At 45.8% G+C, this 17,144-nt stretch overlaps 1 protein-coding gene across 1 annotated transcript in view; it reads left to right on the top strand.

Moving 5' to 3' along the window:
* TPD52 (tumor protein D52) overlaps nt 1-16,398 on the top strand; it is a 112,811-nt gene extending 96,413 nt beyond the window's left edge. The window contains exon 8 of the mRNA XM_089517517.1: nt 12,765-16,398. Within this exon, the coding sequence (XP_089373643.1) occupies nt 12,765-12,915 (151 nt within the window). The 3' untranslated portion in view covers nt 12,916-16,398. The remainder of the gene's footprint in view (nt 1-12,764) is intronic.
* The last annotated feature ends 746 nt before the right edge of the window (nt 16,399-17,144 follow it).

Genomic DNA, 17,144 nt, shown 5'->3' with positions numbered 1-17,144 from the left:
TTACCCAGGTTGGGAAGTTTGGGTATGAAGTGGAAAACAAACATTCATGTAGCATGTCTGAGACAATGATGTAAATAAGTCTAACATGAACAAACCATATCATCTTTGTATAGAAAAAAACATTGCATGCAAAGCCTGAACTATGGAAAATCTCAGCATCTTACTCCCAAACATGTGAGACAGATTAGGGGTAGAAATTATGCAGGTTTCCAAATGTTGTTGGAACTATAATTTCTAACAGCCCTAGACAGTATAGCCACCAGTGAGGAATGCTGGGAGTTGCAGGTCAGCAACATTTAGAGGCCCACGTGATTTCTAGCCTTAGCAACAGAGTCCATTGTGCAGTAGAACTGGCCTGTTTGGGCTCTGAATTTGAAGAAGCATGCATTTGGCTTTATAAATGAGTTAAATCATACTGTATAAACAGCATTTTGAGTCCTGCTAATGGTAGAATAATCAAAATCTTTCAAATGATATGACCCATAAAAGCTATGCATTTGGGAAGAGAGGGCTGCATTTTGCTTGGAGATACTGTGTGTGTGCGTGTGCGTGTGCGTGTGCGTGTGTGTGTGTGCTTTCATGTTACCTGTCAAATTATGACGACTCCATGAATTTCATAGGGTTTTCTTAGGCAAGATACAGAGAGGACAGCCTAAAGTGCGGCTCCATCACCATGAAGAAAAGAAATGAAACTAAATTAGCAACATGAAGGAAATTTTTGTGGAAAATTATTTCCTTATAACCACATGGCTGTTGTCCAGATGTTGTGAGATTTTCTGGAGCCAGTCAGATGAAATATTAGAGCAAAACAGAATTCCAAAAGGGAATTGTTGGGAGTTGCTGATCCAAGCATGGAAAGAACATGCATTTTTAGAGACAAAGCTTTAATAATCTCTTCCCGGTAGGGTTGCCATATTCTGTCATCTCAAATCTGTGTATCTAATCTTAATATTATGCAAATCATTGTAATTATATATTATTAATTTGTATTCAAATTAAGCAAATTTAACATTAATCATTGCTTCCCCCTAACACCACCACTGTATTTCAGTCTTGGTATGCCTTAAGGTCGTCACAAGTTGGAAACAACTTGAAGGCACAAAACAACCATTTTTATAGTACAGTAACTGTTCTTCTGAGAGAATAGAGTAATGTTGATGGTACTGGCCTTGGAAGATCCAAGTTTTGATCTAGTTTGGTTATAGAATATACCATATGACCTTGGACTATCACTTACTTTCAGTGAAGCTACCTTACAGGATTTTTATGAGCATTAAAAGCATGACAGGAACCATCTAAAGTGGTTATATTTATTCCTCCTTTGTTCAATAGCAGGCAGTCGTTTTTTTCTCATGCACTTCTATTCCTACTGTATTCCTGATGTTGTGAGCCTTCAAGTCATTTCTGATTTATGGAGACCCTAAGGCAATCCTCTCATAGGGTCTTCTTGGCAAGATTTGTTCAGACGAGGTTTGCTATTGCCTTCCCCGAGACTGAAAGCATGCCCAAGGTCACCAACTAGGGTTCTCATTAGATTACTATAATATTTTTTGTTATCAATTTCTGATACAGAATATTGCTGCCATCTAATCAGGGAAACAGGGAAAATGATGAGGAAAAAAATACTTCCCTCCCTCAACAGCTAACATTTTCTTACTTCTGTGGCTTACTTAACACCTACACTATATTCCTATTCCATACTTTTTGCAGTCCACTGTTTGCATCTCCCATCCTCCCTTCCCTCTTTGCCTTACCTTGGGCCACCACTAGTGGCTCTCTTGTATCTTCTATTACCATATGTCTATCTCTCTCTCTCTCTGGCTTTTCTTCGTGAATGGAGATTCAGGAAGGACTCATCCCGTGCTTTCTACAAGCGCGTTGATGACTAAAAAGGCCAATCCGAGATAAACAAGTCCGGTTGCAGAAAGCACAGCAGAAAGTCTCCTTGGGTGATGTTTCCGGTTGTGGTTCTTTCTGCGTTGTCGTTTCTCTTTGAGACTCGTTCGGCGTGAGTTTTCAAAAAACGCTGCAGCATCATGGATAGTGCGTCTTCATGCCTCCCGATGCGAGGCCAGGGCAGACCATTCTTGGTGATCAATTTGGCCGAGTCTGAGATATTGTTTCAGGGAGTCCTTGTATCTCTTCTTTGGAGCACCCCGCTTACGCTGACCCATGGTGAGTTCACCGTAGAATACTATTTTTGGAAGGCGATGGCCCTTCATCCTAGAAACGTGTCCTGCCCAGCACAGCTGCGTACTCAGTAGCATGGCCTCAATACTAGTGATCCCTGCTTGCTCAAAGAGAGCAACATTTGTCACATAGTCAGTCCAGTGTATATTTAGAATTGTGCGTAAACAGCGCTGATGAAAGCGTTCGAGGAGTTGTAGGTGTTGGCGAAAGGTGACCCATGTTTCAGACCCATAAGGGAGAATAGACAGTACAATGGCTCTATACACACTGATTTTTGTGTTTCGCCTCAGGTGTTTGTTACTCCAGACTCTTTTATGAAGCCTTCCGAATGCACTATATGCCTTTGCTAGTCTGTGATCGATGCCTATCTATATTGCTGCTTACACTCTCTCCCTTCCCATCTTACAGCTCCCTTGCTTCATTTCACTCCATTACCATGTCTCCCAGCATTGCTTCCTGCAGATCTCACCTTCTTTTCCCTCCTTCCTTTCTCATCTCATCCTGACATACATCTCTTCTCTTGCACCTACTTGCTGAATCCTGTACCTTTTCTGCCCCCCCCCCCGTCATGCTTCCTTCTATTGCTGCCTCTCTAACCCTCTCTTCACCTGCCTTGCTTCACTTTATGCTGCTGCCTGCCCACATGCAGCTGCTGCACAAAATTGCCTGCTATGTTAAAATAGGCAGATAAAGACAGCTCTTTGTTTCAAGACAAAAGAACAAGAGCAGAGGAAAATAAAGCAAAATAAGATGAGTTGGCAGCAGGAATGGAGGAAGGTAGCTGGTTGAGATGGAGGGAACCTAACATTCATGGAGATGGCTCTGGGAGTGTGTAAAAGGATGAATGGAATGGGCTGGGCACTTTTGAGCGGGGTTGGTGCCAAAAGTGTTAGGAGGTGTTGGGCATTCTTGAGAACAATATTCTAGAACTGAAACATTTCAAACACGATGCTTTTATTAAATCACCTAAATGTTTTAAAGCCATCTGGAACAAAAGAAAAGGTCACAGAACACCAATATCTAAGGAGGCCATGCCAACCAAATACATTAGTGGCACAAGAATGGATAGGATGATTTCCCAGCAGAGAAGGAGGCCGAGCATCCTGATCTTGGGTAGCTCCTCCTGCAAAGGCTCCTATAGGCAGGAAATTTAAAAACAAAGGCCAGGGGCCTAACCCCGCCTCATGGGCGGAGTGACCCCGGTAACCTCAGTCTTCTTCCTGCCTTAGCTCCTGGTAGGACGCTTTCTCCTGGATTCCTTCCATTGGTTTACCTTGGCTCCCCAGACTTGCCTGGCTTGACCTTTCTTTGTTCCTTCCCTTCTTTTAGGGGGAAAAAAACTCTTTTTGCTTCCTTTCCCTTCTCTTTCCCTTCTCTCTTCTCCTCCCCCCCCCCCCATCCATGGCGGGCGAGGAAGAGGCCAGGCCAGCAGGTGAGCTCGCTTCCACTCGGCTCGGGTAAGCCCTGGCTTTGCCGGATGCGCGCCCTGAGGCCCACACTCCAGACAACCACGGAGTGGAAGCGCGGCCGCAGCGGGAGGAGGGAGCCCCCTCTCAGCCCGCTGCAGGGGCCAGGGCCTCCCACCCGACCCGGTCAGGGTTGGAGCCAGGAGAGCCTACATCGCCAGCGCGAGAAGGCAACAGTGGGGAGGAGGTAAGTCACCCCCCCACCGGAGATGGCACCCTGGTTCTACCCAGCCCTGGGCCTGGAGGCTCCAGCTGCCACCAGGGCTCCCCAGAGGGAGGGCGATCCCGCCGGACGGTGGCCTCTAGGGCCCAGCGGAACAGCTTGGGGGCCAGGGCCATTCGCCCCTTCGTTCCTCCCCCCCTTCCTGGGCTGGTCGGGGCCTTTCTCCCAGGCTCCCTCCCGCCCCTCGGGTCCACCGCCCGGCTTCACCGGCGAGCGCGAGGGGTTCTTTTCGCCCTAATGGGGGTTCCCTTGGGCCCCAGTCCCAGGCGGGTGGTTCATCCAGGGGGGCGCCGACTTTTACTTGGCCCGCGACGGCGGCCCCTCCGGCCACGTGGGCGCCCATGGGGGCGGCCATCTTGCCCACAGAGATGGCGGTGGCCATCTTGGCCGCATGGGTCGACCTGGGGGTGGCCACCTTGACTGCATGGACTGAGACGGCGGTGGCCATTTTGAAGTTGACCCAGAAGCAGGGTCAGAGAGCAGCCAATGGTGGCCGCCATGTTGGGGTGACAGTGCGGGGGGCAGCGACTGCCCCAGGCCGATCAAACACTCTAGGGGAAGAGGGTCCCCCTCGCGATCCTCCACCAGTGACCCACCCTGCGACTGCTTGCAGGAGGCAGGTTCCTCAGGGAGCCTCAATGACTCCTCGGGGGGCGTCTGGCCTCTCAACCCCTAGACCGCCCCGCCATCAGACCCAATGATAATGAGGAACTTGGCTCCCAGTCAGATTATGACTCTGACTCCGAGCGATCTTACCAGCCTCCTCCTAAGAGAATCAGGTATACCAGGGCCTCCAATAAGCGTAAATGTCCCCCATTGACTCAGTCCTCTGAGGATGAGGGATCCCCTGCCAGTTCAGATTCTGCCGCGTCAGAATCTGAGGAGGGTGAGCTTTCCCAGGATGAGGGGGACGCCGCCAAGAACATCCCCATGTCTTCTCGACTCCTTAAGCCAGAGGACTACCCTGCCCTGATAAGAAAGACCACCAAAATGCTAGACATCACTCTGCCTGCCAACAACTCTACTGCCCTAGATTCCGACCTGCCCAGGGTCGGTGAAGATCTTTTCCCTATCACTGCTCCCGCAGTCCAAGAGCTCCCATGCCCCTACAACATCATGCAGATAGTTAGGGACAAATGGAAAACTCCAGCAGCATCTAGGTCCAACCACAGTGTTACTTGTAAACACTACGTACTCCAACAGGGAGTCATGGACAGCCTCAGGATCCCCCTAGTGGACGCTCCCATGTCCGCTCTCGTTTCGTCCTCAGTATTCACCAGGGATGGCGAGGACACCCTTAGAAACCCTGAGGACAGGAGGGCCGAGGGTGCACTCAAGAAGGTTCACAAAGCCCCCTCCATAGCCATCAGGGCCGCTACCACTGTTTCCTTGGTGATGCACGCCTCCCTACAGTGGTCCAAGGAACTCCTTGAGTCCCTACCCGATGCAGACACCAAGGTCAGACAGACCATCAATAAGATTACCAAAGCGCTGGCCCTGGGGGCCGATGGCACCCTTGACTCAGTCCAGCAGTACGCTAGGGCGCAAGCTGCAGCAATAGCAGTCAGACGCCAATTCTGGCTCAAGAATTGGCAGGTAGACTCTAGGTCCAAGCAAAACCTGGCCTTTACCCCTTTCCTGGGCACTAAGCTCTTTGGAGAGTCCCTTGACTCTGTCCTGATAGAGGGCAGGGTCAAGAAGAAGGCCTTGCCTTCAACAAAAAAGAGAGACGACAAGAGGCAGTTTAGAAACCGCTCCTCCTTTCGACTCCCCCGATCCTTTTTTCCTTCCAACTCTAACTTCTTTCAAGCCAGGGAGTCCAGACCCAACAAGTCTCATTGGGGAGATTCCAAGTTCAACAAACAGAACCGATCCTCCTTCCCCTCCAAGAACGGAGGAGGCTCCAAATCATCCCAAAAGTCTCATCAATCATGACGGGGTCCCTCCAGTAGGAGGCTGGCTCCAGGGATTCGCACAGACTTGGGAAAGATCCACGACAGACAAATGGGTCCTTGACACCATTCGCCAGGGATACAAGATAGAGTTTCACCGCACCCCTCGCGACATGTTCATACCCTCTCCCAAGTCCAGCGACCCCCAAAAAACACTGCTTCCTGCTGGAAGCCATCAATCGCCTGATCACCATACAAGCCATCGAGCCAGTGCCAGATGACCAAAGAGGACGGGGTTGCTACTCCACCTTCTTCCTGGTACCAAAGAAAAACGGAACTTGGAGGGCCATCCTGAACCTGCGGGCAGTCAACCGATTCGTTCACAAGAAGAAGTTCAGGATGGAGACTCTAAAGACCATCCTAGACAGCCTTCAACCCAACGACCTTCTCTCTTCTCTAGACCTGCAAGATGCTTATTTGCATATTTTGATACACCCATCTTCCCGACGTTTCCTCTGATTCTGATATGGCAACCACCATTTCCAATACAGGGCCCTCCCTTTTGGTCTCTTTTTGGCCCCCAGGATATTCACCAAGGTCATGGTGGCCCTGGTAGCCCACTGGAGGACTCAGCGCCTCCACGTCCACCCCTATCTTGACGACCTCCTGATCAGGGCTCCATCGAGACACCAAGCCACTCGTGATACCACCACGATTCTCAGATCGTTGGAGGAACACGGATTCCTAATCAACCTAGAAAAGAGCACCATCCACCCCAACCAACAGATCCGACACCTGGGAGCCCAGATAGATACATGATCGGGGACAGTCTGCCTTCCTCAAGATCGGATTGCGACCATCCAAAGGGCAGTATTCAAAGTGCTGAAGTCGCCTCGGGCCAGTTTGCAACTGCTCTCCCATCTACAAGGCCTGATGATCGTGTCAATCGAGTGCCTGCCTTGGGCGAGGTTCCACGCCAGGCCCCTCCAGTGGCTACTCCTTCCCCACCAACGGGCCATTGCTCTGAAGAGACACCGCAAGATACAGGTTCCAGACAAGGTGTGACAATCTCTCAGGTGGTGGACTTCCCCGTCGCTCTCGAAGGGGCGTCCCATTTGGATGATGGAAAAGATCCAGATCACCACGGATGCCAGCCTCAGAGGCTGGGGAGCCCACTGTGGATCCCACCTGGCACAGGGGCGGTGGAACCTGGCAGAACAGGATCGCAGCATCAACTGGCTGGAACTCCGAGCAATCCACCTAGCTCTCCGAGCCTTCCAAAAGCTGATCTCACACACACGGACAACATCACTGCAAAAGCACACATCAACTGTCAAGGCAGAACAAGATCATGCTCCCTCATGAAAGAAGCCCAGTCTCTCCTGACATGGGCAGAACACAACCTGCTGTCTCTAGAGGCTGAACATCTACAGGGCCAGCTAAATTCCAAGGCTGACTGGCTAAGCCGGACCGACATAGACCAGGTAGAATGGAGCCTACACCCGCAGGTGTTCCAAACCCTAACGGCGTCATTGGGCCATCCGATCCTGGATCTGTTTGCCTCCCCCAACAACGCCAAGACCCCCAGATTCTTCTCCAGATTCAAGACTCAGGGGGCAGAAGACTTCGACGCCCTAAACTGTCACTGGCCAGGGGGGCTCCTATACGCCTTTCCGCCAGTTCCGCTACTCTCAAAACTGCTGTCCAAGATACGAAAGACCAAGTCAGAGGTGATTCTCATAGCTCCAGCATGGCTCAGGTGCCCCTGGTTCTCAGAGATACTCGACCTGTCCGTCCAGAGCCTTTCTCTTCCGGCCAGGCCAGATCTGTTGTCTCAGGGATAGATCCACCATCCAGACCCGACCTGGCTACAGCTTCACGCCTGGAAATTGAAAGGGACATGTTAGCCGGTTGCGGCTACTCCCCCGAAGTGATTGACTCCATACTGGCATCAAGGCGCCCGTCCACCATCAAAATCTATGACTATACCTTCAAGGCCTTCAAGAGGTGGTGCAGGCGCAAGAGAAGAGACTTCATTCAGATCACTGTCCCTGCACTTCTCCAGTTCCTCCAAGACGGTTTCGGCCAAGGCCTACGGCCTAACACAGTAAAGAGACAGGTGGCAGCCATCACCTCCATACTACCACACGATCAAGCCGCTCAGATCTCTCACCATCCTCACATCAGAAGACTGCTCAAAGGAGTCTCCAATAAGGCGCCTCCAACAAGACACCGTTTCCCGTCATTGAACCTACACAAAATTCTAAAGGCATTGATGATTCACTCCTTCGAACCGCTAAGGGAAACATCCCTCAAGTTTCTGACCTTCAAGACGCTCATCCTTACAGCATTAACATCAGCACGCAGGGTTTCTGAGATCGGGGCCCTGTCGGTAAAAAAAGAACTCTGCATCATCAGGCCGGACTCTATCCTGCTGAGACCAGACCCGACTTTCACCCCCAAGGTGAACTCGGTTTTTCATTCTTCTCAGGACATCGTCTTGCCCTCCTTCTGTCCTCGGCCGTCATGAGAGTTTGATAGGATATGGCATACCTTAGACGTACGCAGAGCCATAAAGATCTACCTCAAGAGAACGGCGACATTCAGGAAGTCAGAGGCTCTCTTCATCTCCTTCCAAACGAGATCCAAGGGCAAGAAGGTTTCGCTATCAACCCTCTCCGGGTGTATCAGACAATGTATCTCCACCTGCTACGAGACCTTGGGCTTAACCCCTCCAGAGGGCATCATGGCTCATTCCACCAGAAGCGCAGCCACCTCGGCCGCTTTTTCCACTAACACACCCCTGGCTGAGATCTGCAGAGCAGCCACTTGGAAGTCTCCTTCCACCTTTGTCAGGCACTACAAGCTCGACATGTTTCAGTCAGCTGAGGCGGCCTTCGGCCGTAGGATGCTCCAACAAATAGTCCCAGACTCGCCCCAGGCGCCAGCAGGCCCACCCTGAATTGGGTCCGCACTTTTGTAAATCCCAAGATCAGGATGCTTGGCCTCCTTCTCTGCTGGGAAATGGAATGTTAGTACTTACCTGAGATACGTTCCTTTCCAGCAGAGAAGGTCCGAGCATCCTCCCCACCCTCTCTGCCTGTGGGCCCAGGGGACAGGGTCAAAAAAGGGGAGATATCTACCCAGGTCACTTACCCTTTTTCTCTAAGCCATATTATGACCTCCAAAGGTTGCCAAGTCCGGTTACCAAGAATGATAATAGGGGTGGCCAGTTTCTCTTGGCTGGTCATTAACTGAGGTTATCGGGGGTTGCTCCGCCCATGAGGCGGGGTTAGGCCCCTGGCCTTTGTTTTTAAATTTCCTGCTTATAGGAGCCTTTGCAGGCGGAGCTACCCAAGATCAGGATGCTCGGAACTTCTCTGCTGGAAAGGGACGTATCTCAGGTAAGTACTAACGTTCCATTCTTTAAGCCACAAAAAGGTCACAGGGACCACACACTGTACCTGTTCTGGCCAAAACATCTGCATTGCCCCCCCCCCAAAAAAAGGAGGGGGCAGAAAGCCAGTTGTCCAGATAGCCACACTATCAGATTCCCCAGTTGCATGTGACTAAATGTATATAATGTAAGAAGCCACAAAAATCCTCGCAAAACCCTCTATTTTTTGGCACACATTCCTGGCCAAATTTTTAAAAAGAAAAGAAACAGACTGGGACTCCAATTTTCTGGATAGCCATGAATTCACACATATAATATTGGATGATATCGGTGCAATAAGTAAAAGATTCTACAGAAACCACCTTCTTGCACTTGTTATGGTCAAAACATATTTTAAAAAGAAAATTGCTATATGAAACTAATAATGAAAAGCAATAGCCCCCATGGGACTTTAAATGCTAATAATTATTTTCTGTATCATTGCAACTCTTCTGCCCCACTCCAGTTATTCCATTGCTTTCTGTGCCAGGGAACTATGGGAACTAGGTGGCATGCCTAATATGAATACCTCTGCTAGCGCCATCTGAAAAGGTACAAAGTGCATCAAATATTGCTGGACATTTCTTCAGCATATTAGCAAATAGCAAAAAGGAAAGGAATATTTGGAGGCTTTGTAGAAATATTGAAAATAGAATTTTAGCATTAAAGTAAACCATTTTTTTTAGGTCAGATAAACTGTATCTCCACGTATGAGATTGCCTGAGCTCCAAGATCCATAGGAGAGGCCCGTCTTTCAGTCCTGTCACTTTCATAGACATGGTTGGTGCAGAGATTTGATAGGGCCTTTTCAGTGACAGATGATGTGGTAGTTGTGGTGGTGAGATGATGATGATGACGATAAGTGTAAATAAAATGATGGTGATGATCATAATGACAGTGGCAATTCATCACATTGAATGCATGAGCAGGGATTCTGGTGTGTGTGTGTGCAGTCCATGCTGCCGCTGTTGTTGTGTGTCTTGAAGTCATTTCTGATTTCTTGTGATCCTGAGGGGAAGCTATCATGTGGGGTTTCTTGGTAAGATTTGTTCAGAGGGAGTTTGTCCTTGCCTTTCTCTGAGGATGAGAGAGTGTAACTTGCACAAGGTCACCCAGTGAGTTTCCATGGTTGAGTGGGAACTTGAACCTTAATCCCCAGAGTCACAGTCCAACACTCAAGCCACTACACTAGTCTTGGCTACAAGACTGGTAGCAAAATGATACTTTGGCCCTTTGTTTGCTACAGTAATTAAAAAAAATTATTAGGCTATCTAATAGGATCTGTTGCATTCCCAATTTTAATGTCACATCACATGTTCTGGTGAGTACACACTACAGGGTACTCTGGCCATTCCAAAGCTTTTACTTGTAGTGTGAACCTATACCCAAATATATGAAAGATTTCCTGCCTTCAATGTGTTTTGTATTTATCATGACAAAGATTTACCAGAGTGAATTCTTTCTTTCTCCATAAGGTTAAGTGCATTTATTAGTGTGAACTGGCACACACTAAGGAATGTCTTACAGAGCAAATGTCAAAAAATCTCTCCAAAGGAAATGCTTTTAAATCGCCTCCTCATGCAGAAATGCAAAATCAGGTTTAATTGCTCTCTTCCTCTCCTGTTGAGACAAGCAGGCTCCTTTGGTACATAGTGAAAGATAGTCGCAGTGGTAAGAACTAAGACTTGTTTGGCTCACACAATCACAAAGATTACTCCAAAGAAAACGTACTATGAAAGGGGAAGTAGGCAAAGAACAAAACATTTAACATTCTGTGTATGCTTCCTATATCCTATCTGCTAAATCAAATTTTGTGAAACCAAATGTTACCTTTTTGTATATATGGAAAAATCTGAGGTTGTAGTTGTGGGAATAATGAATCTGAGGTTTCTAATATAAAAAATGTTTCCTGATATAGTGTATGTTGACTTTGTTTGACATTAGGTCCTCTGTTAGATAGCTCTGTGTTCCTGGTACATGTTGCATGTTGGTTTACTTTCTCTCCTTTCTGCTGGTTCAGGACCAGACACTCAGACAGCTGAGATTACACCTTGCTAACAAACTTTCTTTCTTATGGCCTCTGTTATTGTAGCCAAATACTTCTTCATTATTTACTGTACATACCACCCATCACACTTTTAGGCATCTTGAGTTCTTGAGAATCTTCTGTGTATATCTGAGAAGGTCCACTCAGTGTCAGCAATGCAGACATTTCTCCTGGGTCCGTTCAGTTCAGTTCAGTTGCAACAATTGAAGCCATTATTACTAGTGCATCTTTTTATTTGGATATCAGAAAGTAGATACTTTCTATTTGAGTCTTTTTGAGACCAAACAATTCATGTGAAGATAGCAAAATTATGTAGGATTTTCCGTGGATGCAATTTACCATGCATACTTGTCTATAAGTTAAAAAAAAAAGGGGGGGGAATGACCCCCATAACCTGGACTAACTTATTTATGGGTCAATACTTTTAAATTACTAAAAAAAAATGGCAGCAGTGGCAGTTTTTCAGGATTTTTCTGCCAATAACCACCACTACGCTGTCCATTACAGCAGGGAAATCCAAAAGAGGTACTGCAGTGGGGAGATGGAGGGAGTGCCAGCACTTCTTCTACAGGAGGTTCTCCCCAGATTGATTACAGAAGAGTAGGGAAATTCCCAAAATCCCAAGTATTCAAAAAGGCCTGTTGCCACTCTACTCAGAGAAATACCTTAAGTTTTATCAAAATAGAATAGAAAAGAAAAAAAAATTAGAAAAGTGGTGAAGATCTCCTCCTCCCTCCGTCCCTCCCTGCACTGAATTCCCAGGTGGCCTTATGATGGCAAATAACTTGTCAGTCTCCCGCCAGACCCAAGATTGGGAAAGGTCTGGCAGGGCCCCCTTCTTCCACTGCCAGTCCTCTCACCCCCTCACCTCCATGGCATTCCTGCCTGAAGCCACCACCACAAAGAGGGCATGCTGCTGTGGGGCTCCAAACACTTGTTCACTCGCTCACTCTACAGGCCACCAGAGGGCCCCTCCCTCCCTCCCAGCACAGGCGGGGGGGGGGTCCTCTTTCAGCTTACCACAAAGTTGCTGCATGAGCAGGGTTCTTAGTCGGGGGGGGGGAGGGAAGCACACAGCTGGAGAGCTGTGCTTTGCATTGCTTGGTATCATGGTAATATTTTGTATGTGTGTGTGTGTGAGAGAGGTTATATAGCTGCTTTTTCTTGATCATTTCCTAGGGGAAAGAAAAAAATCAGTGGGTCTCCCAGTGGACTTTCATGGCTGAATAGGGAACCAAACACTGATCTCCGGAGTTGCAGTCCAGTGCTCAAACCAGTACACCACACTAGCTCTCTAGAAAGTTCAGTATTATCATATGTCTGCAGACCAACCTAAACGTATGTGCAGTGTGAAAATTGACTTCTTACTCAAAATGGCATATTGAAAATCACAGAAGAAATCCTATGGTTAGGAGAATGCTACATAGATTGCCAACAGCCCAATTTACAATGCCATGTCCAAGAACACAGAGGTGTGTACATCTTAACATTTTGTTTTCTTTTTCACCAGGAAATATCAGAAGGGATCCAAAGTGCGCCTGAGACTTGCTGACCTTGAACTCTCCTCGAGATTCTTGGGAGCAAAAACAGACACAACTTTACTGGAAGCCGATGCAGTACTCTTGGGACTTGTGGAAGGCAAAGAAAATAGACAAAAATAGTAAATCCATGTATAATTACAAAAATGCAGTCCTGTATATGTTCACGTCCTCTTAACAGTCTAGGTAGTTTATTTGATTTGTATAACATATTCACTTTAAATTAAAAAGGTGTTCTTGTTCTTTTACAAGATAAGATGACAGTTTATCTTTGCAAATTGGTTCTGTAATCTCTATTGTTGCACTGTTCTATAAATGGTTTTTGTTATTTTGATTCTGCATTCAAAAGTTCAAGACATTTTCCCAAATGTGATAAACAGTAATACGCATATTAAAGGAATGTGAAACAGTAGCATCACCAGGCTTGGTGACACCTGGTGTGACGGGCAGGCTGTTGAGGGAGTGGGGCAGCATGCCCTGCCCTGCCCTACCCTATCCTACCCTCCCTGCTGGTCACCCTTTGCGACTTGGTTGGCAGTCTGGCTCCCTCCTCGGGGAAAGAGCCAGGCCAGGATCGAAGCCACAAGGGGCACGATTGCTCCTCCACCGCCCTCACTGCCATGTCAGATCCCTCTCCAGGGAGGGAGCTGAGTGGCACTGAAGCCACAAGAGACATGCTTGTCCCTCTACAGCCCTCACTGGCACCTTAGATCCCTCCCCAGGGAGGGATCCAGGCAGTGGTAAAGCCACATGGTAAAGCCACAGTTGCAGCTCTGTTGCAGCAGGACAAAGACCTCACCAGGGTGTCATTCCTCCTGTGGTGTGGCACCTGGTGTGGTCCACACCCCCTGCATCTGTGAAATGATGCCACTGATATGAAATATTGATAGTATATACTGACCAGTAGTATTCAGAGAAAGGTGTGACAGTGTGAATGTTTTAACCACTTGAACTTTCATAGTGGTATCTGAAAATACAGAAGCTATGTACCAACTCTCAAAGTATACATTATGTTATTCACACTACTAAAATCACATGTGCTATATATACTGGCCACATTTGTTTTGAAAAGCAGCCCTAAAGTACTTAATCCAGAACAAAGTTTGCAGGACTGTCCACCAGTTTTCCATTGAAAACCATCCCCATATTGGCTGTTATAAATACCTACCTAGAGGGGTGATTTCCAGCCAGCATCTGTTGTGGGGATTTGGGAGTTGTAGTTCCAAAAGATGACATTCCCAAAGTTTCACCTGGAGCATGTTCTAGATTTGGGCCTACAGGTTACTTCAAAATAAAAAGGAGTCAGTATAACCCTGCTTTCTTAAAAGTGTAAATAACACAACACAAGAATTATTCCTCTGGTAAGACCTTTTGTGCATGTTGTTTTTAAAGGAATTGTGCCAGCACACAGCCATTCATTCCAGTGAGAAGTACACTGGTTATATTCATGCTGGATCTTATCCTGTATGAACATAATCATGTTGAATCGTGTTATATTTATCCTTTGATAAACTATAAGTCACTGCTCAAAGCATAGCAGAGTCTATACATCACCTTTTCCATCTGAAAAACTAGATCTCTGAAAAGTCCTGTGATGCTACCCTCAAATCTTCATTAGACATACATTATGAATAAGAGGAATTCAAACTAGATTTCAATGAAGTTATATTCATGTAAGGCCAGCCAGTTTTCAAGAATGATTCTGACCCTAAATTTTTTTACAGCTCTAAAATATTTCTCCCAGCATGTTCTGTGTAATGAGATGCTTTTAAAAATAATATGCTTGGAATGAAGACACGTTTTAGCATACTCTGCATGCCAACCAATAATGAGAGGGTTTTTTCCCTCTGATCGGAAATGCTTCAAGCCAAAGACCAAGAAAGAAAAGATAGAGGTAGGGCCATGGAGCTTGTCTGCCTGCTTTAAACTGAGCTCTCATCTCAGTGTTATTTATTAGAAGAGTTCAAACATGAATTTTTCAGAATGATAGCCTGTGGAAAGAATCCTGTACAACCACTTAAATAGGTACAGAGTTTTGAGAAACCAGTAAATATTATAAATAGAAATAAAAACATACGGTACATCCTGAAGTAGTATTAAAGACTTTATTTTTCTCTCTCTTGATATTCCATACAAAGCATAACTGTGCTTATGTGGTTGAAACATTTGATATTGCTGGAAGTTAATTTCAGTATTGGCTGTACTCTGGATTTCTTTGTGAAACACAGAATGCTGATATTGCAAAATGTCAGCTGATTTCAGTTGTAGACTGGATTAAAATTAATTATTTCAGGTATTTCATTGCCTCATTACTGAATGAATTTGGATATACCTGATAAAAAATAGGGTGCATTTTTAAAATCAAACAAAATAAGCTCTTTTTTTAATAGTATGGTTTGTTGTTTTGCCTTACACTCCCAGTTATAGCAAACTCTTACATATCAGAGTGCATTTGGTATAGACTCTGTAGTGTAGTGTATGCCATATATATGTCTGTGTGTTGCTGTGTGCCTTCAAGTCATTTCCAACTTATGGCAATCATAAGGCGAGCCTATCGATGTTTTCTTGGTAAGCTTTATTCAGAGATTGTTTTCCTTTGCCTTCCTAGCCATCTCTCGGAGGTGCTTTGATTGTGAGTTCCTGCATGGTAGGGGGTTGGACTGGATGGCCCTTGTGATTTCTGCCAACTCTATGATTCTGTGATTCCTCTGAGGCTGAGGACTGTGACATACCCAAGGTCACCCAGAAGGTTTCTATGGCTGGTGTTTGAACCCATGTCTGCAGAGTCATAGTCCAGTGCTCAAATCTCTACACCACTATGGCTCTCTAGACATTTGCAATCTAGGGAGTGGGATTTAGAAATTTTAGCCAGAGATCTCTAGTGCCTCTGGCCAAACTACAAGCACCAGGATTCCATGGCAGTTGAAGCAGAATCATAGTACTATAATTGTACAATATGATAGGCCCTTGAAATGCCTTTGGACATATTTCAAATTTTACTGAGAGGTTTAGCTTTTGTACAAAAGGATGTAGGGTTAAAGTATTGCTTCCAAGAGAGTGTTTCCTAAAAGAATACAATGTTAAACTCTTAACCTAGCTGTCAACTGGTATGGTTCCAAGCAAAATAATAAAATGCTGGCATAGTAAGCTAAAGATAAGAGTTTGTTATGATTTATTCTTATTTCCAGCTGTTTATGAGCCTGCTCCATGGTGCAATATTAAACATGTTATTTGCTTAAACAAGTCAATATTCAAAGTGATCAAAGCTCAACACTATATTTTGCCCTCTCATTAATAAGCAACAGTAGCAGAAACTTTGAAGCAACTGTATCAAAACTGCACATTTGTTATGTTTCTGCTCTGCCTTGTATTTTATCAGCAAATAAGAGAAGACCTATTTCAAACGGAATTTCAAGCTTATCCTTTGTTTCGTTTATCTTCAACTTTATGTGATTACAACCTCATTATTTCTCAAACTCAGTCTTGATCCTAGCTTTCAGTTTGGCTTGCACTGTATGTTTTTCATTGTCTCAGTGTGTTTACAGAAAAACCAGCAGATATGGATGATACTGGAGCTGACATACAAATTAAATTTATATGTTCTAATTTCCTCATGTTTGTTGTTGTGTCTTCAAATATAAAAAAGTATACTTATGACGACCCTAAGGTGAACCTATCACAGAGTTTTCTTGGCAAGATTTGTTCAGAGGAGGTTTACCATTGCCTTCCTCTGAGGCTGAGACGGTATGTGGGTTTCCATGGCCAAGCAGGGATTCAAACCCTGGTCTCCAGAGTCATAGTCCACTACTTAAACCACTATTCCATGCTGGTTCCCTTCTTCATGTGAACATTGTTTAATCTGTTTTCTGGGGATGGAATTATCAAGGGAGGAGCTTCCTAGTTTGGGGTTCATAGCTTGGGTCATAGGAAGAATGTTCTAAGGAGAAGACAACCAGCTGCAGTCGCTATCTTGTGTCCTTTCTGTGGAAAAAAATGAGATACTCACTGCACAGTTCTGTAGATTTCTAGGAGCCACATCATTCTTGCAATATGTGGGGACACTATCAAGTTCAATATAGTTTTTCTGCCAGCGATAGCCAGTTTATAAAATATCATGAGAATCAGTGGTCCAGTGTACCTATCTGGCATTTCCCCAGCTCCCCATGACAGTTCTGAAGATCTTGAGTTATTAAACAGTATATAGTACTCAGTTACTCATAAGTTTGAAAAAGGGATATTGTAGTGCTTGAAAGGCTTATTAGATTTGTAAGATGTTTTTCAAACCAAGTATAGTTTCATATAGTGAGCTATGGAGGAAAAATATGATTTTTTTTCTTTGAGAGACAAAACCA

The sequence above is a fragment of the Sceloporus occidentalis genome, unplaced genomic scaffold (genome assembly GCF_023333645.1).
Source record: "Sceloporus occidentalis isolate IW3139 unplaced genomic scaffold, rSceOcc1.0.p SCAF_3, whole genome shotgun sequence".
Classification (NCBI taxonomy): domain Eukaryota; kingdom Metazoa; phylum Chordata; class Lepidosauria; order Squamata; family Phrynosomatidae; genus Sceloporus; species Sceloporus occidentalis.
The sequence above is the reverse complement of the archived record's forward strand: the minus strand, read 5'-3'. Positions and strand labels throughout refer to the sequence as shown.